General features: G+C 53.4%; 1 protein-coding gene across 1 annotated transcript in view; it reads right to left on the bottom strand.

Annotated features, from left to right (window-relative positions):
* Positions 1 to 23,239, bottom strand: part of ADCY3 (adenylate cyclase 3) — a 76,879-nt gene that overhangs the window by 21,155 nt on the left and 32,485 nt on the right. The window contains exons 3-4 of the mRNA XM_077843906.1: positions 21,723 to 21,872; positions 491 to 621 (exon numbers count right to left, since the gene is read on the bottom strand). Of these exons, the coding sequence (XP_077700032.1) occupies positions 491 to 621; positions 21,723 to 21,872 (281 nt within the window). The remainder of the gene's footprint in view (positions 1 to 490; positions 622 to 21,722; positions 21,873 to 23,239) is intronic.

Here is a 23,239-nt window from a genome sequence, read left to right as displayed (position 1 = left end):
TGCCGGGCTCCCCCCACCCAGCTCCTGCTCCCGACCATAGGCAGCCGGGATCACCCCCGAGTGGGGCCTTGCTCAAGCCCCAAAGCTGCGAGACCCCGACACTTCCAGGTTCTGATGTTCAGCTTACCCTGTGGGCCCCTCCTCTATGGGGCCTCCTCCCCCCATGCTGCCCACTCCTGGCCCCAGGATGAACCCACCCCTCCTGGAAGGAGCACGGCTGTTAGCCCCTGTGCTGGCCCTGAGTGGGGACAGATGTCACCTCCACACTGAGTGAGGTCTGTATGACGATGAGGCCAGACCACACCGCCTAGATGTCTCAGTCCCCACACCCGTCTGTAGGACTGCTCCCGCAGGGGCTGAGGCTCACATTGTGGGGACGGCCTGGCTTCTAGTCCTGGGTGAAGACTCTTGAACCCCACAGCGCATGGCCAACCCCACAGAGTCTGGCCCCCATCCCGCTCTCAGAGCATGGGCCCGCATGCTGGCGCACCTGACGTTCTCGTGGCGGTACATGTACATGGTGTTGAACTGCTGCTGGTCCTTCTGGCTCTCGTCCTTCTTCATGTCCTTCAGCATCTCATCAGCCACATGCTTGGGCAGGATGGAAAGCATAAGGTTCTCCTGAAGGAGGAAGAGAGGGTTGGCATGGAGGCAGGGGCTGGCCTGGACCCTTCCACGGGCAGGTTTGGACACCTCCGGCAACAGACGTGCGCCAGGGCCGGCTGACCCTCTGGGGGCCTTCCAGCCTTCCAGCGCAGACCACACGCTGGAAAGTAGCCAGAGGCCCAGGGCAGCAGCTTCCTGTGCCGAGCAGGCTCGGGGCTGCACCTGAGCATCTTTAGGGCCCTGACGGGAGTCAGAAACCATGGGAAACCCACACCTCTGCACCTCAAGAGCATCCTCAAGGGCCACAGGAAGGCGACAGTTCCCGAGTGGGCCTGTTCTCGTCTAGCCCCTGCGCTGGGAGCCCAAGGGCAAGACTCTGCGTCACCCGCCCCGCATCACACAGAGCAATCACTCAGGAATTCTCACTCAACATGACTGAAGAAGACCTTCTGCCCACCAGATAGCATGCTGGGTACCAATGCTACCCAGCGAGTGAGTCTCTGCTCTCAGAGGGCTTAGGGTCTCATGGGGGGGGGGGGGGGGGGGGACAGGTGAATGTGCCCACTGCAGCGCTACTGCAGTGGTAAGTGCCAAGACAAGTGAGGGAGAGCAGGGCAGGGGAGGAAGAAGGAAGGAAGGGTGCCAGAACCAGCAGGTGTGTTGGGGGCAATCAGGAGGACTTCCTGGAAATGAGGTCTGAAGCGTGAGATGCTGAGGACATCCTGTCCTACACAAGGCACAGAGAGATCTACGTCCCCAGGTTCAGGGACCTGCAGGTCTTCCAGGGGAGGCAGGAATGGGGAACCACAGCCTAGGAGGTGGGTTTGGACAGCAGCAGTGGGGGGGTGGGAGGTGGCACACTGCCACCTGTGGCCGAATCTGGCTGCTGCCTGAGTGCTCGATTGAGGTCTCGCTGGCCTCCAGCCACGCTCGCTTGTCTCCATGCCATCTACGGCGGTCTTCTTGCTGCAACAGCAGAGCTGAGTTGTGACAGAGAACATATGGCCTGCAAAACTGGAAGGGCTCTCCTGGTCCTTTCCAGAAAACGTCAGCTGACCCCTGGTTCTGCACCACGATGGGCCTCATGTGCCAGGCAAGGAAAGGGCCTCTCCTTCTCGAAAGCTGCAGAGAGGGACCAGGGCAGAGGGGTGTGACACGGCAGAGTGGGGCAGGGTGACCAGTTACAGTCATCTGGGCAGAGTGAGTGGGACAGGTCCCTGGCTGGGGCCTCTGGGTGCAAGGTGCCGGTCTCTGGATTAAGGAACAGAGAAGCACAGAGATGCGAGGGGAGACAGGGCTGGTCTGGGCCGCGCTGCAGGCAGACGCTGAGCTGGCCTGCAGGCTGAGGCTGCGGCACGGGTCAGGCTGAGCAGCAGGGGACCGGGCAGGAGACAGCCCCGGGAGGAGGTGCCAGGAGGGGAAGCCAGGCTGAGAAGCCCAGGCAGGGCACCCTGCCCTGTGCCCCGAGAGGGGAGGCCAGTGATGACGGGACTGGTGGAGAGAAAGCTGAGGTCGCAGGTCAAGCTGAGGTTTGCAGGATGGAAGCCAGAAAACGTCAAGGGGGACAGGAAATGTGGCTGGGGTGAGGCTGACCTGAGGCCTGGGCAGCGAGGCAGCAAGACCTGAGGTCGGCCTGGGAGAAGTCGGGGAGGCGGCGCAGGTGGTGGTACAGGAGGGGACAGAGAGGCTGGGTCTGACCCCTCTGGTAACGTGGTTCTGAGTGCCCAGGCCATGGGGTGCAGAGGTCAGCCGACGGACAGGGAAGAGTAAGGCGGGAGGTTGCACAGGAGGTCCAGGAGTCTAGGCTGCCAGCTGCGGAGACACCTGGGAGCAGGGGTGGCCAGAAAGCCAAGAGCTGCCGCCTGCGTCCTCAGTGCCTGAGGCCTGACCAGGGGTTCCTGGACCACGGGGAAACCGAGGCTGCAGGCCCAGGCCTTAGCAGGGACGCCAGCCTGGTGGGTACAGGAGTAGGAGACCTCGCCTCCCACCGAGGCCTGGGCAGGGGGAGGGCCTTGTTCTCTGCTGTATTCCGTGAGCCCTGGGGCAGAGGATCCAGCTCTGTCTTAAGCGCACCTGCTCTGGGGCAGGAGAACCAGGTGTTCCTCTTCTCAGGGTGGGGCAGCCAAGAGGCCCCCAGAGTCTGGGGCCCCCTGTAAGGCAGAGGCCTGGCACCCACCTCCTCCGGAGAAGATGGCTGTGCTGTAGGGGCAGCCCATCCCCCCGCTCCCAGGCCAGTCTGCAGATCAGGGCCCCCGCCTGCTCAGCCATCGTACAGCAGGAAGGTCCTCGCACTCATCCTTCCTGCTCGTGGCAAGTGACAGGAATGACGAGGCGCGTGCCCCTCGGCTCCGCGTGCCCAGCTCTAGCCTGAAGCACTCAGCGATCGCTCTTATTCTCCCATTTCCCCAGCTCGCTCTCTTGCTGCTAAAAGCCTCGCAAGTGGCACCACCGCAGGGGAGCGAGAAGCCAAGATAACGCAGCGTGTCCTGCCGTTCCCGAGCCCAGGAAGTAGCACCGGGTCTCCCGGCCCCACAGCCGGGCACAGCCGGGCACAGCCAGGGCGGGGCTCCAGGACCCGGGGGCTCCGTGCACCCATCCCTCTGCCCAGTGTGTGGTGAGGGGGCTTCTGGAACCGAGCTAAACCCAAGCACCGTGGAGCACGCGCTCAGCTTGGGAAGGACAGGGGCCACTAGGAGGATTCTCAAGACAAGCCGGAGACCCGGGGCCCGGCCAGCAACTGGGGCAGCCCAGGGGGAGAGCTGCTGGAGTCCTGGGGGTCCCAGCCCACCCCCAAGTTCCAGGCCCTGGTCTGGCGACCCCCAGACTGGCAGGGATAGGACGGTGCAGTGGCAAAGCCACCGCAGGCTGGCTCTGGGCCCCACAGCCTAGCTCAGATCCCTGTCCTGCCACTGACTCACTGCACGATACAGGCTACTGCTAACTGCCCCGTGCCCTGGTTTCCTTGTTGGTAAAGCAGCACGAAGTGACCCCTTCCCGTCCAACACGGGGGACAGCGCCTGCACACGGCAAGGGCTCGATATACTGCAGCTGTTGTCACCTGAGAAGTGTTACTTGGGGGTGTGGTGACAGCAGGTGCCTCAGGAAGATGAGGCCTAGACTTCCTCTGGGCTTCCAAGTCGCCCACAGATTTATAGCTTAAGCATCCCAGTGGGGCGTCCAGGGGGAGCAGAAAGTCCTTGAGGTCACTTGGCCAGGCCTAAGGACTCTATCTGGTCCAGGCACAACGATGAAGGGGATATAAAGACGTGTCTGCCTTTCTTTCCTGCTCTCCCTCCATCCCCTCCCCGCCTTGCCACGTGTGCACGCAGGTGCTCCTAAGGGTAGGAAGAGATAGATGTGCGAGGAGCTGGGGGAGGGCCGGCCGGCCGGCCTGGGGAGGAGGGCACTCAGGTGTGCGAGGGAGGGGTCACGGGACACCAAGGATCAGGAAAGTCGCGATGCTGTGCTGGGCTCCCGGCCAACCAGCCAGTGCAGCCCCAACAAGCAGCACCCACGCGGTCAGGCCTTTCCTGCGCTCTCAGACCCCGCCTCTAAACCCTGCTCCTCCAGAGGAGCCTGTGGGGGCTCCCTGGGAACCAATCCAGTCCTGCGAGGTGTTCCTGGCCCCTGACCACAGTCCCGACTTCCCTGAAAGCACAGCCAGGCCCCTTGAGGGGCACAGGGCCACCCAGAGCAGCTAAGGCATGTGGCTTGGTCTCCCCAGAATAGAGGCAGAACCCGCTCTTCCTAAAATAGCAACTACTGTATGTTTCAGAAGTCATAAGAATGTTCCAAGCCTCTGACCCATTAATGTCTCTCCTGGGACTTCTTCCAACAGAAAGATCCAAGGGAAGTAAAAAAGACATATGTGCAAGAACTTCAATGTAACGTCACTTATACTTGTGGAAAAGACCAGGCAGCCCAAATGCCCAGCAAGAGGCTCCTTCAACGGGGGCACATCCTTCGGATGAATCTCGAAAATGATCATGGTGACAAGAGCGGTGATAAGAAAATGGCCAAAGAGAAAAAGACACAACCCCGTATCCTGAGGAGATGCAGACCCACGGGTGTCCCTGAATCAAGGCAGAAGAGTATGCACGCAGGACAACAGGGTAATCTAACCTGGTAAATAAATGGAAGCCAGAGAAAACTTGAAATGTTTTTCAAAACTGCTGTATGGTTATACTACTGCTGCTTTTTTAAAAACACGTTTTAAACTGGAAATAAACAGACAACTTCCTGTTGCCGCCAGCTGTGACCCTGACCCCAGCTTGAGTGTAATGAGCAGATTTCTTAGAAAGGGAAGGACCCTGCGAGTCCACTGGGCCGACTCCAGACTCCCATGTCTGCCTGGATGTGAGCTGAGGAAGGAGACTGATGGTCTCAGGTTCGGAGCCAGGAGGGGACCCCCACCCCCCAGCCCAAGGCGGGGTGGTAGAGGTTCTCACCGAGAGCTAAGTGACAGGACGATCACCCTGGGCTGGTTCCTTTCTGTCGTTCGCAAATAACTGCCACTCGACCAGGCAAGTGGACACTAGCGACCGGTATCAAAACGGTCCCTCTTCCTTGCTAAAGCTTCTTTATCCGTCCTATATTTTCATATTCGTGTAATACTGCCTCTATTTGGCAGGTGACCAAACCAGGGTGTGGAGGGATTAAGTGGTTTATCCCAGGTTCCTCAGAGTTAGTGATGGATCCAGAACTAGAACCCAGGGCTCTTGGGCCAAAAGAATGGTGGGATTTTCTTGTTCGCCAGGGGATGTGCTTTTCACACACTAATTCTCTCATCCACGTTGGATGCTATTGTGCTGCAAATGTAAAGGGAGAGGAAATGCCCAAATCTTCTCTAGTAAGGACCTGACATAGCTGCTCTAGAAACCCCCATGAGAACTCTCCCAGTGGGGGAGCCCACTGGAACATTCTGTGGGCCCCAGTGCTTGTAGACTTGTGTGGGGCCACCTGGCTACTTCTGAGGTGGGTCCTCCTTACAGAAGGGGACCCGGCTGAGACCTCTGGGTGCCTCAGCATGGCGGCCCAGCAATGACCAGACCACCCTGGGGCCTCAGGGAGGGCAGGCAGGGCCAGTGGCAGCTGTGGAAGTTCCTTCTGATGGGTCAGTAGAGGAGACGAGACTCCTGGCTCTCCACGACGGACCCTGGGCAGGCCACAGTGACGTCCCTCAGCCTCAGGACCCCCTCCTCGCAGGCAGAGGGGAAGAGAAAGGGGTCCACCCCACCTAAGTGACGGCAGTGGACCTTGAATGTAACCAACAGGCCCAACAGGGCTCGGAGATGCCGAGTCACCCCAGAGCTGTGACAGACGCCAGCTGTGGCAGCCTCAGAAGGCGTCCCCCATGGCACGTGCACAGCGCGATGCCAACCCAACCGAGTGCAAGGGGCCCAAGTATGGTTAATATGGGAAACTTGGCATCATTCCACACTGCTACCAGGAGAGGACTCTACGGTGAGTCCCTGGCCGTCTGGGCTCGGGGAGGTACCTGGTGAGTTGAGCCCATCCCTCAGGACCTAGGGCCCCACAGCCCAGTCGGGCCTTCTGAGCGGCAGCCTCCGCATCACCTGAGGCTGGTTCCTCACGAGGCCCAGATACCCTCAGGCAACTCGTGACCACTCTAGGAGCGTTCGAGAACGATTTCCCTGAGGAAACAGTTCACCTAGGTCCTCGTTAGGGAGTGACCGCAAGGGGCAGGTGCCTGAGGCCAGGCATCAACGGTGGGCCGAGGGGCTGGGAACCCACCCAGAGAAGAGTGGGCGCTGCCGTGACAGAGCAGCCTTCAAGCCCAAGGCTGTGTAGAAAAGGCATGGCGCTCACCCTGGAGGTACTCACGAGAGGAAGCTAATGAGGGAAGGCTTTGGGGAACAGACTGCTGCTTCTAGGGCACGAAGAATGTTCTGAGAGTCAAAGCAGTTCAAACAAAGAATGTGCTGCCCTGAGAGCTAGCGAGCTCCCGTCCCGGACCCTGGGTGGGAAGCCTACGCATGCCACTCAGCAGGAGGGAGTCACCCACAGGATGGAAGACTGGCCCAGGGCCCTGCAGCCTGGGTCCACACAGACCGAGAATGTGGGTAAGCTGCCTCGCGTGGTCTCTCGGCCCTGCAGAGCTTTGATGGCTATCCTAAAAATACACACACACACACACAGTCAAGGCCTTGACCTCTCTGGAAAAAGAGCCAAATGAGGCAAAAGAAAGAACAAGCCTTGAAAAGGTCCAGTAGGCTTTCTGGGTAGAGCGAAGAAGTGACCCAAATCCCAGGGGGAAGCACTGGAGGCCCGCTCTGGGGGCTGTGCAGATGGGGGGGCAGGGGGCTGGCTGGGGTGCAGCGTGTGTCCTGGGCCCCGGGCAGGGGTCTGTAAGCACTGCTGCACTGCTCGGGTGGGCCGTGAGCCCCTGACCGGGGCGGTCCGTCAGCATGGCCTCCGCCAGGCTCTGGGAAGGAGACACCGAGCCCGCTTCTCAGCGGTGACTCACGCCAGGCCTCGCCTTGGTGCTGGCCCAAGTCTGAGGCAGAGGCGGAGGCCCGCGTGGTTCCCAGCAGCCCTGATGAGGCAGTCAGGAGTTAATTACAGCAAGGTGGCCAGCAGGGATTTGATACATGAGCTTGGCTGCTGAGAAGCTACGTTTCTGCAACATCCTTGCCAAGGGGCAGGAGGAGGCAGAGAGACTTAAAATGCAGAGTGAAATCAGCAGAGTCCAGGTAGCTGGTGGGGGTGGGGGGTGCGCATCTGCATGAAGCAAGCATGTGATGTCTGCATGCTGTGTCCTTGTGTGCCCACGTGGGTCCTATGTGTGTACTATGTGCACGCGCGCGCACACACACACATCACCTACAAGCCATCACAGGGTGTGAGCAGATGCACAGCTGTCCGCAAATATATCTGCTCTGAGCCCGATTTCACCAGATTCTTGGAGTTTCCCAAGCCACTTAAAAGCCAAAAATGGTCAATGGATCCCAACAGGTACCTGTCCTGGCCCAACCAGCTGAGCAGAAGAGGCAGCAGAAGGATGGAAATGAGGAGCAGGAGGACCTGGGCCGCCAGCCCTGGGAGGTCAGCACCCACACAGCTCACCTCTCCTACGAGAGGGTGAAGGGCCACAACATGTGGAACCTGGAAACCCCCGTGCTGCCGTGTGCATGGGCCAGGCAGCCACCGTCTAGACTAGGGACCCACACGGGCGGCTGTTGCATCCAAAGACACGGTAACCACCTCACCCAAAGAACAGTCACTGGTTATCTCTGCAAGTCTCCAGGAGCTCAGATGGCCAGGGTACTCAGGTCACCTGGGGGTGACTGGTCTCACGGGGCAGGAGTGTTTTGCCATCTTCAGCAAAGGGCTGTGGGAATTCATAGGGAGCTCAAGGACCAGTGTCTCTTGAAACAAGACCTTCCAATGTGAAGACAGGCTCTGAACCAGCATCCCCAGAGTCTCACAAGTTGTCGGTTCCAAGGAGGAAGCAGGGCCACACTTAATCTCAGCCTTGGGGGCAGGGGGAGCCAGACTAGCAGGTCACCACCAGGCCATATCATCTGCAACAGTGCACAAATCACCCAGACCCTGGGTCAGCCCAGAACTCTGACCCTGTTGGAGGAGAGGAGGGACACTAAGCCTGGGACTCTAGTGACTTGCCTGGACTCCTATATGGTCTCCAGTGACAGGGGCTACTGTGTGGGCCAAGGTGACTGCAATCTCAGGAGACGTTTGGGCCCTTTGGGCCCAAAGACAGCTGCGTGCGTGGTATCTGCAGCCCTCCCCTAGTGTGGTTGGCACAGAGCAGATACTCCTCGGAGGTTTGGTGAGATAATGAGCTGTCAACCAGGAGCTGTGGCCCGAGAGGCAAGCCATCACCCTCTAGAACAGCACTGTTAGAACTTCCTGCAATCAAACCAATGTTTTGTAGCCCGTGCTATCCTACATGGTAGCCACTGGCCACTTGTTGCTACTGAGCAGGAGATGTGGCTAGCGCAACAGAGGCACAGGTTTTTTATTTTTACATTTTAGCTAATTTAAATGTTAATAGCCACATATGACTAATGGCTCCCACATCAGCCCATACAGCTCTAGAACACTGTAGCAAGTAAGTGAGGTTTCTGTGCCAACTCTAGTAACAGAGAGCCTCTGCCTTGAGGAGGAGGCTGAGGCCACATCTGTGATCAGTGGGGCAAGACCTGCAGTGGCTGCGGTGGAAGCACAACCACGGGCGGAAAGCAACAGCTCAACCCACCCCAGGCGTGAAGGTTCCAGCGGGTTTACAGATTAGCCTTCCACCTGTGAGGGTTGCTGGTGGTTTGGTTTCGCTCACTTTGCCTCCTCCCTGCGGAGCAGTAAGTCTGGCCAATGTTTTCCTGAAGGTAGCTCCCACCTGCCTTCACTCTCCAGGCCTTGGCGCGGGCACTGCGGGAGGAATCGGTCAGCCACGCTTCCCTCACCACCTCCACACTCAGCCCTCGCTAACCCACCTCCGCCCTTCCACGCGGATCAGGACTCCATTCCCCCCAGCATGCACTGGCCGGTGCCCAGCCCTCTTCTTGAAAAGCCCACCCGAGAATACCCGCCCCCCCCCATCTTGCTAACTCCAGCTCCCAGCACGCTTCTCTGGGCCGCCGCCGCCTTCCCAGGCCCTGGGATGCGGACTCTGCAGCGCTCTACTTTGTGCTCACAGACTGCTTTCTTGCTGCAGGTTCAAGAGAGCCCCAGAACTGCAGCATCCCAGCCTGGCCGCAGCCAGATCCTGTGGTTCTCCTGCCCCGTGTTCCTTTTGCCGACCTGGGCCTGTCGCATCGTGTTCCCAACCATGCAGGCCTGGACACAGAGGGGCTGGCTGACCAGAGGCAGTCACTGCAGAAACGGACATTTGTAGAGGGAGCTGCTCCTCCTTTTGTGCTTCTTCTGAATGGCTTCTGGAAGGCCCTGAGAGCCTCTGGGGCAGTGCTCAGCCCAGCACCTGGTAGCAAAATCACCTCCCACTACCTTTGAGTACAAGTGATAAGTGTTCCCCACGTGCCCTTTGGCTGCCAACTTTCTCTGGGCTTGAGGCACTGTCCTACTAGGCCCACCATCCTCACCCCTGGAGGGCCCATCAGGGGCCTGCTGGCTGCACGAGTAGCACACAGGATAAGATGTGTCTCATCAGCTATCTTCCTGGACGTCTGTAAGACTGACTCTCCACCCACCACCAAACACCTGTGCCTCTCACCATCCTCCTCCTTCCAATTGCCTCCCAGCCAAAATCCTGACGGCCACCATGGACTCCCCACTCTCCCACCTCCCGTGCCACTCAGCAGTGAATCCTGTTGGCTCTGCCTTCAAAAAACATCCAGAATCCTTCTCCTTATCACCTCCATCCCAGTCTGAGACACTATCCTCTCTCCCTAAAATTACTGCACTGCTTCTTATTGGTCTCCCCACTTCCACTGCTATCCCTTCTCCACCAGCAGGCAGACTAATTCATTTAAAACCTATAACCCATGACGCATGGGTGGCTCAGTGGTTGAGCATCTGCCTTCCGCTCAGGGCATGGTCCCAGGTCTGGGGATCAAGTCCCAGGTCTGGGGATGGAGTCCCCACATCGGGCTCCCTGTGGGGAGTCTGCTTCTCCCTCTATGTCTCTGCCTCTCTCTCTCTCTCATGAATAGATAAAATCTTTAAAACCTACAACCCTCCAATGCCTCCCATCTCCCTCAGGGGAAAAGCCGTGGTCCTTACAAAGCCCTTAAGACTGGACCCCCACCCACCTCCCTGCCTCACCTCCTACCTCTCTTCCCCATCACTTCTACTCCACCTGCACCCTCTGCCATAATGTCATGTGAACATACCTCAGAGCCTTTGCACTTACTGCTACCTCTCCCTAATCACTGCATGGCTCACACTCTGACTTCTGGTCTCTGCTCAAAGCTCACTTTATCAGAAAGCCTTCTCTGGCCACATGATATTAAATGGCAGCCTTCCTTCACCCCAAGCAATTCCTACACTCCTCCTGCTTTGCACACCACCTTCCTACCTGATAATAGCATATGCTCATTTATTTAATATCTGTCTCCCCCACTGGAATCTGTTCTGCTTACAACTGTATCCCTAGTGCTAAGAACACTGCCCACAGTATTTGTGGGGGGAAAAATGCTCTCTTTTAGACCTTTTAACAATCTCATTCCATTCCCATTTTCACATAGGAACAGGCTCAGGGGCAGCCTGGGTGGCTCAGTGGTTTAGCGCCACCTTCAGCCCAGGGTGTGGTCCTGGAGACCGGGGATCGAGTCCCGTGTCAGGCTCCCTGCATGGAGCCTGCTTCTCCCTCTGCCTGTGTCTGTGCCCCCCTCTCTCTCTCCCCCGCCCCATGTTTCTCATGAATAAATAAAATCTTTAAAAAAAAAAAAAAAAAAAAGGAACAGGCTCAGAGGGCATAAGTGACTGGCTCGAGGGCATATGGCAAGTAAGCAGGCTGGTGAGGATGTGAATGCAAGTCTTACTCTCGAGCCCTGTGTTGTTATATCTTTCTATTTTCTAAGGCAGTCAAATACTCACTTTTATACAGAACGTCCACATTTTTAAGTATTAGAAATTTCTCAAACTCTGCACAGGTCAAACAAAGCAGATACCCACAGGCCACATGTGGTCCAGAGATGACACACCTGAAACTCCTAAGACACAGAACAGAACAGAAGCCCTTGCCAGGAGGGAGTGCGTACCAACCCTCCGCTGGGTTTGCTGTGGATGATTCAATGAGATAATCCAGGAAAAACACAGCCCAGGGCTTGACACAAAGTAACTCCAATAAACTAGCCCCTAACTAAACAAAGAGGTCGGTCCTCTAGCCAGAAAAAGGCAGGGATGCACCACAATCCTGGCCAAACCGGTCACAGACAGCAGACCCTAAAACCAGGGATAAATATGCTGCGGGAGGATGTGGCAAGGGCTCCGACCCTCCAGGGCCAGCAGGGCCCCGGCTCGGAAGCCACAGAGCCAGAAACAGCGCTGTCTGCAGGCCCATCACCGCCACCGGCGCCAGGGGCTGCCTGACACAGCACACGTCCTCCCGCGGCCACGAGCCCACCAAGGCTTTGGAACCACCTGTCCTCCTCTGTGGGCTCGTCACCTGCATTATCTACAACGTGGGTTTGTTGTGCTGAACCCTGAAGCGTCAGGATGGAGAACATTCTATGGAATCCAAGAGGTCGGGGTTGGAACCAGCAGGAGCACGGGTTCCTACTTGGCGCCATGGCAAACTCGCCTTCTGGTTTTTCTCAAACCAAGACGCATTCGAGGCTAAAATCAAACTTAAAAAATATTAGATTCGTTCATGAGTGGGTATGAGCAGGTGTATCTCGAGGTTGACGGCGGGGCGCGGGGCCTCTGCGGCGGTCTAGCGGGCGAGGGTCTGTCCGGCCCACGTCAGAGGCTGATGGCCGAGAGCCTGGCCCGGGCCACCCCGCAGGGAGCCGGGGCCTTCCCCCCCCCCCCCCCCCCTCGGCTCTGTGCCGCCTCCCCGCCCCGCGCGGCCCCCAGGAGGCAGCCCCAGCCCCCACGCACGTGCCCGGGCACCAGAGGCCCGACCCCAGGGCAACAGGTGGCTGGGCTCCGTGTGCATGTGGCTCTGTCTCGCTCTGTCTGTGGGTCTGTCTCTCCCGCCCCAACCTCTCGTGAGGCTACCCTCTGCCTTACCCCCAGAGCGAAAGGCCTTGCAGGGGATGGCGAGGAGGGCCACGCAAGGAGACAGCGAGGAGGCCATGCAAGGAGACAGCGAGGAGGGCCACGCAAGGAGACAGCGAGGAGGGCCCCGCAAGGAGACAAAAAATGGCTGAGCCCCTAACTAAACTGCAGCACTCCTGAGTCCCAAGCTCTGGGGCTCCCACGTGGGAAGTCTGTGACTCTCAGGGTAAATGGGTGGCTCTTCCCTCCAAGGCCTCGAGGGCAGAAGGTCACCCTGTGACCCTTGCCCTTTTCCCTCACCCGGAGTGAGGGAAAGACTCTGGCATGAGGAGGAAATGCCATCTCCCCGGTCACGGTGACCCTAGGCGCTGGGTTGGAGGAGGAAGAAAGGCAGAGAAGGGGTGGCCCTGTCCCGCATGGCCCCCAGGAGCTCAACAGGAAACCACCCAGCGTCCGCCTCCAGCGTGCTCCCCAGGGTGCCCCAGAGAAGGTGACCCCGCCCGCTGGCCCTCACCAGGGCCGGAAGATGCTTTCATGACCTAGAACCGACCCTGCACAGCCAGCCCTGGGCTCTCCCTCCTCACCTCTGACGGCTGGGGCTGAGGGCAGCCCTCTGGTCCCCGTCTAATGGAGTGTGGTCCAAAGGAAGTGGCGCCTCTGCCCTCTGCTGTCGCCTCTCTATCCAGGCCAGCATCCTCCCTGGAGCCCGCCCCACTGCCTGGGAAGGTAACTCTGAGCGCGAGATCCAGAGCAGCTCACCGTTCTGTCCTCTGTACCTGGTGACAGGTCCGTGCTGGGCGGATTTCCTGTGTGCCTGCTGTTACCAGGTGGCAGCTGGGGCACTTAGCAACCCTCAAGGTGCCCAACTAAACCCTGGAGTATGGCCACATGGCAATAAAGAAAAACAACTCCAGTTCTCCAGCCTCTGGGCTTCCTGCTCTACCCTAACAGGCCCATGGAGCTGGGGAGACCGGAGAGAGGCCCCACGTCCATCCTGATGCCCTCTGTGTCACAGGCAGATGCCAAGATCTGCCTACAAAGTGAGCTATGTGAGCTAGCACACTGCTGCATGTCTGTCAGGGCCACCCTTCGGGGGCTTCAGTCCACAAGGACCTCAGAGGGTGAGGCCCACTCCGCCCCGAAGAAAGGAGACTGCAGCTAGGGAGCCCCCAGCACCTCCATCCCACTTCTTTTCACTACCCAGACATGCCCACCTGGGAGACAAAGGCGGGCAGAAGCCCGCATAGCAAGGCTTGGGGGTGCTTTGTACCTTCCTGGGGCCATGGCTGGTGGCCCATCTGTCAGGACTTGCCTGCCATTAGCAGGAGGTTGGTCGAGGTTGGTCGTCTTCACAAAGGCTAGTACCACCCCCCAGGTGAGAGACAACAGGGTCAGAGGAGGAGGAGGCCACACAGCCGCCAGGGCAGGCCTTCCCCTCAGCACAGGGCACTTCTTCCCAAGGAAGCTTAGAAAACAAGATAAATACACGCTGACATGATAAAAAGTAAGACATGAACCGTGGTAACTAAAATTCTGAAATGAAGCCTCCTCTGCAAAGGATATACTGAGCATATTTTAATTGGGAATTTTTAAAAAGACATTTAAACACTGTGAGCTGCAACGGTGGCCAGTGACCTCAAACAGCTCCCCAGACAGAAGCCACATCCCAACCAGTTTCTGTTTCATCTCCTAGAACTTTCTGCAGCCCTTTCTAGCATTTTCATATCTATGATCCTGTTTTAATTCTCCCCAGAGGTCTTCGCAGGAGGACAGTGCAATGGGATGGCTGACCTCTACCCTCTTGTTTGCACTCAGCCCACCTTCTTAGGAGGTAAAGTCAGTCCCACTCCCCAGAGAGGGACGGAGCTGGGTCTCATCCTACCTCCTGCCCCTCCCCACCAGCCAATGTCTCCAGGGCAGGAGCCAGCGGGACAGCAGCTAAGAGCTGTAAACCAATTCACAGTGATTAGACTCATCTAAATGATTGCTAAACAACTTCATGACCATGGTATACTCTTTAATCCTATTTTTTCAGAAAACTAAACTGAACACCGGAACAGGCAGCGTGCCAAGATCGCACTGTGAGAAGGTGGGAAGCTCCAGGCTCACCGTACCCCAGAAAAAGCTAGAGGAAGCGATGGACACAAATCCCAGGTCCACGCTCAGCGGTAGGCTTTACCTCTGGCACAGCTTTCAGGCTCTGGTGTTGGCCACTCTGGGTAGCGTGCACAGGACAATGGGGGAGTGGATGTGTGCAACGACACCAGGCGCCTGACCTTACGAGCAAGGAAAAGAACCTGCTGCTCAGGGCTGTCCCTACGCTCACCAGGGGCCATTCTGTACGGTTTTAAAAATCAAGCTTGAGGAAAAAAAAAAAAATCAAGCTTGGGTATGGGATTTTCTTTGGAGTGATGAACACGCTTTGGAGCTAGAGGTGGTGCTTGCACAGCATCAGGAAGGGGCTCAACCACATGTTTTCTATAGTTAACTTGACGTTATAAGAATGTCACCTCGATGAAAAGGAGAAAGAAAAATAAGCAAACATGGAAAGTTCTGAAACCTTTTCTAGCTGAGAGCACAATTTAACACACTGTATTTTTTAAACTTATTTTTAAAAGAAACACCCAAACAATGGAAAGTTTGGGTGGTCTTTTCTATACTTCTATCTTCAGATTTTTGTCCAGCAACGACAGTATGATAGGAGACAGCTTAGGTGCCTCCTAGGTCCAGGCATCATGCTAAACAGACATTTTACATCTAGTGCCCACAGTAGCCGTGTGACACAGGCATACAGGCTCAATGATCTGGTTCTTGCTGCTATTCTTAACAGCTATCTATGAGAGTAAGGTGTTACTTCTATAATCAGTTTAAGATGGCTAGGACACTCTCAAAACACAAAAGAAGAAAAAAAAACTTAGAGGAATAATTCCCTATCAATGTTTCTTTTTTCTTTATACTTGTCTGTGTTTACCAAATACTGTACAATGTATGCTAAAAAAATACAAACAAGAAAACCTCTCCCAAACCTCAGCCTACCTGGCTGTGACTTGACCCAAATGAGTAAAGAGCAGGAAACTGCTCACGGGATGCCACTGCTGCCATGTGGGTATCATCCCTGCCACTGGGGTTCTCAAATAGGCATTTTTGGAGGAGCTGTAGGGTTCCATATCCAAGAAACACTTTCTCAATAAACAAGGAAAATTAACTGCCTAAGTGCATTCTTGTTCATCACTGGGAGGAGAGTAAATTCTTTGGACCTCTAAATGAGACAATTCGGTAACATTTCTCAACATTAACAATGGATGTGTCTGGTTTCTCAAAAATTAGAACTACTACATGACCCAGCAATTCTACTTCTGGGTATACACCCCAAGGAATTGGGAGCAGAGAGTCAAACAGGTACCTGTCCACCCATGTTCACAACAGCTCTGTTCATGACAGCTGGGAGGTGGAAACAACCCAAGTGTCCATCCACAAGTGGGGGGATAGACAGATGTAGTATATGCAGGCAGAGAGTATTATTCCACTTTAAAAAGGAAGGAAGTCCCAACATGGGTGGTACCACAGCTCAACTCTGAGAGGGCATTATGCAATGTACAATAAGCCAGTTGCAGAAGGACATGATTCCACTTATCATGAGGTACCTAGGAAATGTAAACTCATACAGTGATAGAAGGTAGGACGATGGTGGCCAGGGGAAAGGAGGATGGGGAGCTAATATTCAATGGCCACAGAGTTTCAGTTTGAGATGATGACTAAGTCCTGGAAACAAATCGTGGTGCAGGTTTTACAACACTGGGAAGGTAATTTAATGCCACCCAACTCCATACTTAGGAGCCCAGTTAAATAATGTTACTTCCCTATCACGGAATACAATGCAGTTGTTAACAAGGATGAGGCAATGCATCATAGCCTTAGAACCCTCTTGAAGACAGCAGGTGAAAGATCTGATGAAGAGGGGATATAGTGCTTGCATGCATATGCAAAGTCTGTGTCGCAGATCTGGAAATAACTGGAATCTCGAAAGGGTATGTAAGACATGACGGTGGCTGGCTGAGGGATGGCAGAGCGGATGGCCGTTCAGGGAAACTTATTTTCCATGGTGTAACCTTTGGGATTTTATTCCACGTACACCTTCCTAATTTTATACCATGCATGCTTTTAGCTACTTAAAAATTCACTTCAAGAAATTTAAGATAATGTCCAACCTTTGTTTCTTGCCACTATAGAGGATTCCAAGGCAGAGCAGAGGGGTGAGGTCCTGGAGAAGAGGGAGCCTCTTATGAAATAGTCCTTCTAGGGTTTTAATTCAAACTATTTCCTAAGAGGAGGAACAACAGAAACCAGCTCTCAGACTAATACCCAGACCTAAAGCTTCTCAACCCCACACTGGATCAAGGTGAGCTGCAAGAGAAATAAATCTTCTCTGGAGAGAGACATCCTCCAGAGACCCTACTATTCTCCATACATGATATTCAGCATTTAATTTACCCAGAATTTTCTTTTTTTTTTTTTTGAAAAAGGCCAGGATGCCATGAGATGGCAAAAATTAATAGGGAAAAACCCAAAATCAATAGGGAAAAGCAGATCCATTGATACATCAGATACTGCAGCTGTCAGAGCCTTTAAAATGTTTCACATGCTCCAAAGAATTGATGACAAAAACAGAAAACTTAACTAGAGAATTGGAATCAGTTTTGTTTTGTTTTTTCTAAAGTAAGTGGAAATTCTTAGAAATGAAAAAAAAATACAATACTGAAATTAAGGATTCAACAGATGAGCTCAAGCCTTGATTTAACAAAGCAGATAAGAGGATTAGTAACCTGGAAGTAAGGTCAGTAAAAATATTCGGTCTGAAGCCCAGAAAGGAAAAAAAAAAAAGAAAGATTTATGGAACATGGTAAAAATGTCTAATAAAGACATGTAGAGTCCTGGAAGGAAAGGGTGGAATGAGGCAAAAAGGTACTGGCTGGAAATTTCAAAGCCGATGAAAGACGTCAAGCCATCAATTCAAGAGGCTCTTCAAATACCAGGCAGAGTAACTGCAAAGAAAAGTGCTAAGCACATCATTATGAAACCGTGGACACCAAAGACAAATTGTAAAAGCAACCGGAGGGAAAACACACATGATTTTAAAAGGAGCAATAGTGTGTCTGACAGCTCGCATTTCAACAAAAATAGTAGAAGCTGCAGGATCACAGAATGATGCCTTCAAAGGGCTCAGAGTAAAGCAGAGTTAACCTAGAATTCCACCTCCAACAAAAAGCAAATTTCGAAACTGAAAGCAAAATAAACACATTTCCAGCAATTAGAAATAGAATTTATCACCAAAAGACCTTCATGAAAAGTGACACTACAGGGAATTCTTCAAGAAGATGGAAGCACAAAAATGAAGGAATGAATGGAGAATATCCACGAGGGCAGAATGGGGGCAGATGTGCATACTGGCTATTCGCCGTGGAAGATTGCAATCAATCATCTTTTGGGGCTTCAAATATACGTTGAATTAAAATACATTACAATAGCCAGAAAGTCTGGGCGAGGGGAACTGAGTGTTGTGAGGTCCTTGCAACTGTGACCAAAAAGGTAAAGGTACTAATTTGGGGTAGAGGCAAATGCATCATGACTGACACGTATTGACATTATTTCATTCTTGAAAGATATTCTGATGCATTGAGTAAAATGCATGTTGTCCTTAAGTGCATCAAACTCATTAAAAAAAGCAAAAAAAGCAAGGTCAAAAATCAAGTCCTGACAGATTTTAAAGGACTGATATCATACAGGGTATGTTCTCCGACTGGAGCAGAAATAAACTAAAAATCAATAAGGAAAATATGACCTTAAAAATTCCCTGGATGGGCAGCCCGGGTGGCTCAGCGGTTTAGCGCTGCCTTCAGCCCAGGGCCTGATCCTGGAGACCTGGGATCAAGTCCCACGTCGGGCTCCCTGCGTGGAGCCTGCTTCTCTCTCTGCCTGTGTCTCTGCCTCTCGCTTTGTCTCTCATGAATAAATAAATAAAATCTTTAAAAAAAATTCCCTGGATGTTTGCAATTTGATTAATGCACTCTCAAATAGCTCATGAATCAAAGACATCTTGATGGAAATTAGAAACTAAAGAACAATGGAAAAATAGGACATAACAAAATTTGTAGAAGAAAGTGAAAGCAAGTAATGAGGGAAACCCATAGCATTAGGTGCCTGTTTTAGAAAAGAAAAATGCTAAAAAAATTGCTAACATTAGTTAAATTCCATCTTGAGAAGGTAAAAATGAAGGTAAAAGGTAAAAATGAACATGATGCTAACCCTGAAGAAAGCAGAAGGTAAAAATGAACATGATGCTAACCCTGAAGAAAGCAGAAGAAAATCAAAGGTAAAAACATAATGAATTATGGAAGTATACAAAGAAAGCAACAAAAAGGCAGTTCACTGAAAAGGCTCAAACATTAATAAACCTCAGCAAGACAGATTAAGGACCAAAAAAAGGGCACAAACTACCAATATCAGTAAGGGAAGGGAACAGCACTACAAATCCCACAGACAAGATTTAAAAAAAAAGGATAAACATGTCAAAAATGTGTCATGTGAAATGGATAAGTTCCTGAAAAAACAAAAACGTTCTATAACTTATACAAAAAACCCCCCCAAAACCAAAATCCTTATACCTGTGAGGGAAATTGAATCTCATAAAGAGAACTCCTGAGCCACAGGGCTTCACTTTACAACTCTGTAAAGAACCTGTATGTTCTTCAAGCTCTCCCAGACTAGAAAAAGAAAGCACTTCTCAAATTATTTCCGAAGTCGGGCACAATGATGATGCCCAAACCTGCCAAGGACACGGGAAGGGAATAAAATTGCAAGCAGATCTTCCTGCAGTCACGAGTCCTAAAGGAAACACAAGCAAACTGCAACGCACGGTGGTGCTGGTGGGCTGCAGCATCATGCCCCTCCTATTGGTAACAGTGCTTTTCTCGTTTCCAGAGGGATTCACTTGTATTATCTCATTTTCACCAAGGGTTTTTATTTTCACGTATACTTTACACGTAGGGAAACTGAGGCCCAAAGAGGTGAGGATGCTATCCCAAGGTCACACGAGTTAGAGCTGGGTGAGACAAATTCATTCCACTTGATGGATATTTACAGGCATCTGCTGTGTCCCAGCTAGGCCTGGGCACGTACGTTTGTGCCTCTCCTATCACCGTACCTCCCTTCTGCGTCCCTGGACCTGTTATTCCTCCAGCCAATGTCCGCTCTGCTGCTGTGGCCCTGGGCAGGCACCAGAGTGGAGCAGCCGCATGGCCTGGACAGGCTGCTAGCGCCCCCTGGCTGCTATGTGGCGTTCAGGAGTCCTGGAACACACAGGAGTGGCCCTCTCCGCCAGGCCCCAGGCTCCAGATGCTGACCCTGCCCAGAGGGGGCATCAGAAGATGCCCATGCACCGTATGGCCTGTGCACTGCAGCCGATCATCACCATTTCCAAGCTCAACAGGCTACAAAACACTTGTGTCTGTGTTTCTACCTTCAGGAAACCCTATAAGACAAACATCAATACTCTTGCTTTGCAAATGAGGAAAGCAAGGCTCAGAGGGGGATAATGCATCTAAATTACCTTTGCAGAGAATAACAGATTCAGGTGAGACACAGGACCATTCTCACCACATCAGGAACCAACCCCCCACCCCCACCCCCAAGCACTGTTTGATGCAGCTAAAGATGTCCTGGGGTATACCAATTACACACTGTGAGACACAAGACTGACAGGTGTGCTGAAAACTGCACAAATACCATATGTAAAAAAAAAAGAACTCCTGACCTAGCTAATGTAGCATTTTTTAACGTAGAGAACCCAGAGGAATGCTTCCACAGGAGGAGAGATGAGCTGCAAAGAGAAACAAGACAGCAGAAAAAACAGAAACTGAAGACCATCTTTCAAGAGACTCTGTAACGCCAGTAAAGCGGGCTCCATACATACATTCGGGCAGGAACAGCTCCTGGATAACCACAGGATATGGGGATGGAGACAAGGAGAGAAACACAAAGAGCTGCCAAGCTTGAACTTGGCCTTTTGTCACAACGGAGGCTGGGGGGATTCCCCTTCTAAAGTCTGCCTTCTGAAGAAGATGGATCTGAGGCCCAGCTCAGAAGCTTCTAGATCTCCTTGGTAAGCAGAGAGAGAAAACACATCCTCAGGACTCCTCAGCAAACAACTCAGTGTGTGCCTTTGCATAGCACCGTCTAGGGGAGGTGAGGCTTGCCAGTGGGGCTCCCTGGCGAGGGTTCCAGAGTAGTGGCCCCCAAAACTATAGCTCTATCCATGTGAGTGGCAGGGTCTGTGAAAACAGCAATTTCAGTGAATCCAGAGCCAACACCACTACCTGAACACAAAATGACATTGTTCCCGGCAGAGAGAACCCTGTATTTTCAACCGATCGAGTTCATGAGGGTGAAATGAGCCTATGGATCACGGGAAGTTGGATGTATGTAATTTCTGCAGACCTTCGAAAGGCATTTTGAGATGAATCCAGACCAGAAACTATTTAAAAGACCGAATCACATGAGAACCGGGTGGATCAGGCTGGAGTAAAGCCAGTAAACAAAGAGCAGGGACAGGAGGCACTTCTCTCCATGGAAAAGTATAAACAGCGAGGTCCCCAGGGGTTGGACTGGTTTTACTTCTTCATCAGTGACTTAGGAGGAGGAAGCAGGAACCTGCCCCATGCATGAAGGAAATGTGGTGCTCTAGGTGGAGGGGAGCGGGCTGCTGGGCCTCACCCAGGAAGCTGCCCACTACAGCTGGGCCCACCAGGGCCGCAGAGACCATGGTTCTGGGTGCACTGAGGGTGCGCACACCCTGTAGCCCTAGAACCAGAAAGGGGGGCAGGGGAGGACGAATGTGAAGTGACGCCCATGGGGGGAAAACATTCAAAATAAACACACAGAACTTTTTTTGCCTGAGAGAGGAACGCAGGGAGTCATTGGTGACTGCTTGAGTCAACGGATTCTTTTTTTTTTTTTTTTTTTTTTTTAAGATTTTATTTACTTGAGAGAGAGAGAGAGAGAGAGAGAGAATGCAAGCACAAGCAGGGGGAGGGGAAGAGGAGGAAGTGGGATCCCGTCCCAGGATCCTGGGATCATGACCTGAGCTGAAGGTAGATGCTTAACCGACTGAGCCACCCTGGCACCCCATCGTATTTCTTTAAAAAGTTTTAAATTATAGGGGGAAAAAAACCAGAAGGAGGGGAGATTTAGGTCAACTACGGAGGAGTTACGAGGGAGTTTCCAGCAAGAGATGCTCCTTGAAGTCAGGAGGAGCCCTCTGAGGGCAGGAGGCGGCCCACCTGACCCTGGCAGGTGAACTGCGAGCCCCATGGAGCACTGGGGGCCACGGCACCAGGCCCACCCCCTTCCAGACTGCCCCAAGGCCACCCTGGAGGGGCCTCTGGAGGCCTGAACCATACCTGCTGCTGGCTCTGCTCCTCCAGATTCATCTTCACCTCCAGTGACTGGCGGGCCTCCAGGAAGGCTTTTCGGTGCTTGCGGTCGGCCATGTAGTAGGACATGATGCCCACGACGATGGCGCACAGGTAGAGGAAGACGTTGGCCAGGATCTGTGCCCCGAGAAGAGAAAAGGACAATGATGAAGGAGCCTGCTCAAGAGGAGGGATGGAGAAGGGGGGTGCAGGTGGTAACGAAAAGCAAACCCCTAGCCGCTCAGTGTCCAGGGGGGACCCCAGAGAGCGGCTGACCTCAATGAGGTACTTAGGTCTCACTTGCCATGGACAGGTGAGGCCCAGGTCTGGGAGGCTGGTGGAGGGGCTGTTCTCCCCTCCTGCTTCACATCATAGCTAACCTGGCCAATCCTGCCCACCTGTGGGGCCTGGGCAGTCCCTTTGCTACCCAATTCATTCATTCATTCATTCACTCACTCATTTGTTCAACCACCACTTACTGAGGACTTATTAGGTGCCCTTAGGTGCTGTGCTGATTAGCGCGGCAGGGGAGTATACAAAACCCAGATCACTAGCCAGGAGTGTATAATCCTAAAAGCTGCAGGTTGTATGGAAATATCACAGGAGATGTGAAGCAGTCCAGGGCTAACTCGCAGTCATCACGCTACCTCACATGGGGTGCCACAGGTGTATAGGGGTCTGGGATTCACGTACATCCTCTCAGCCAACCTCACCTGCCAGGACTGGTGTCCAGGTTCCCTGAGGAAGCTACAGGAAGGGGAAAGGGCAGCTGTGGGGCCACACATCTGTTCTGCAAGCTCAGTATGTTGGCACAAAGGCCTTCTTAGGCACTGAGAGTCTGCTCCTCCATCCTTGATACTCGCAGGCTCTCCTAGGTGTCTGTGGTACTCAGTCTGCTTCCACAGGCTGCTGGGACTGCAGACCCAACTGTCTCCTGTCACAGGTAACCTTCGATATGAACCTGAACATCCAAACCACATCCAATTTCCCGGTGCTTATTGCTAATGGCCATAGGCCTTTGACCCATGTGGGGCTGGACTCGGTTCTAGCTCCTCCCACTTCTCCAAAGCCACCTGCCAGGAGCCATCTGCAACGAGGCCCATTTCCAGGTCTGTCCCACCCCCTTCCCCAAGGCCAGCTCATGCCCTTCCTCCCCACCTGGGTCCCTGAGGTCCTGCCGGGGACCTCCTCTTCTCAGGCAGAAGTTGGTAGCTGAGATGTGGGTAGGGAGGCTGAAGTGCATTTCTGGCCTTATGGAAAGAAAATGTTCTCCTAGCAAAGTAGAATGTTTTCTGAATAGGTGAAAAATGTGGGGAATTTTAGATTTTTGAACAAGATGGTTTAATAAACAATAAGAGAGATTAATTAACTCTGACATGAATTTTCTGGGACTCCTGGTTATACCATATGCCTCTCTGTTTCTGTTTCATCAGGGCTGATCGATGCCAACCCTGGGGACCCACCACCTCCGGCAGAAAGTTCCTACAGGTCCGGGCACTCAGCCA

Source organism: Canis aureus, chromosome 12 (genome assembly GCF_053574225.1).
Source record: "Canis aureus isolate CA01 chromosome 12, VMU_Caureus_v.1.0, whole genome shotgun sequence".
Taxonomy (NCBI): Eukaryota; Metazoa; Chordata; class Mammalia; order Carnivora; family Canidae; genus Canis; species Canis aureus.
The sequence above is the reverse complement of the archived record's forward strand: the minus strand, read 5'-3'. Positions and strand labels throughout refer to the sequence as shown.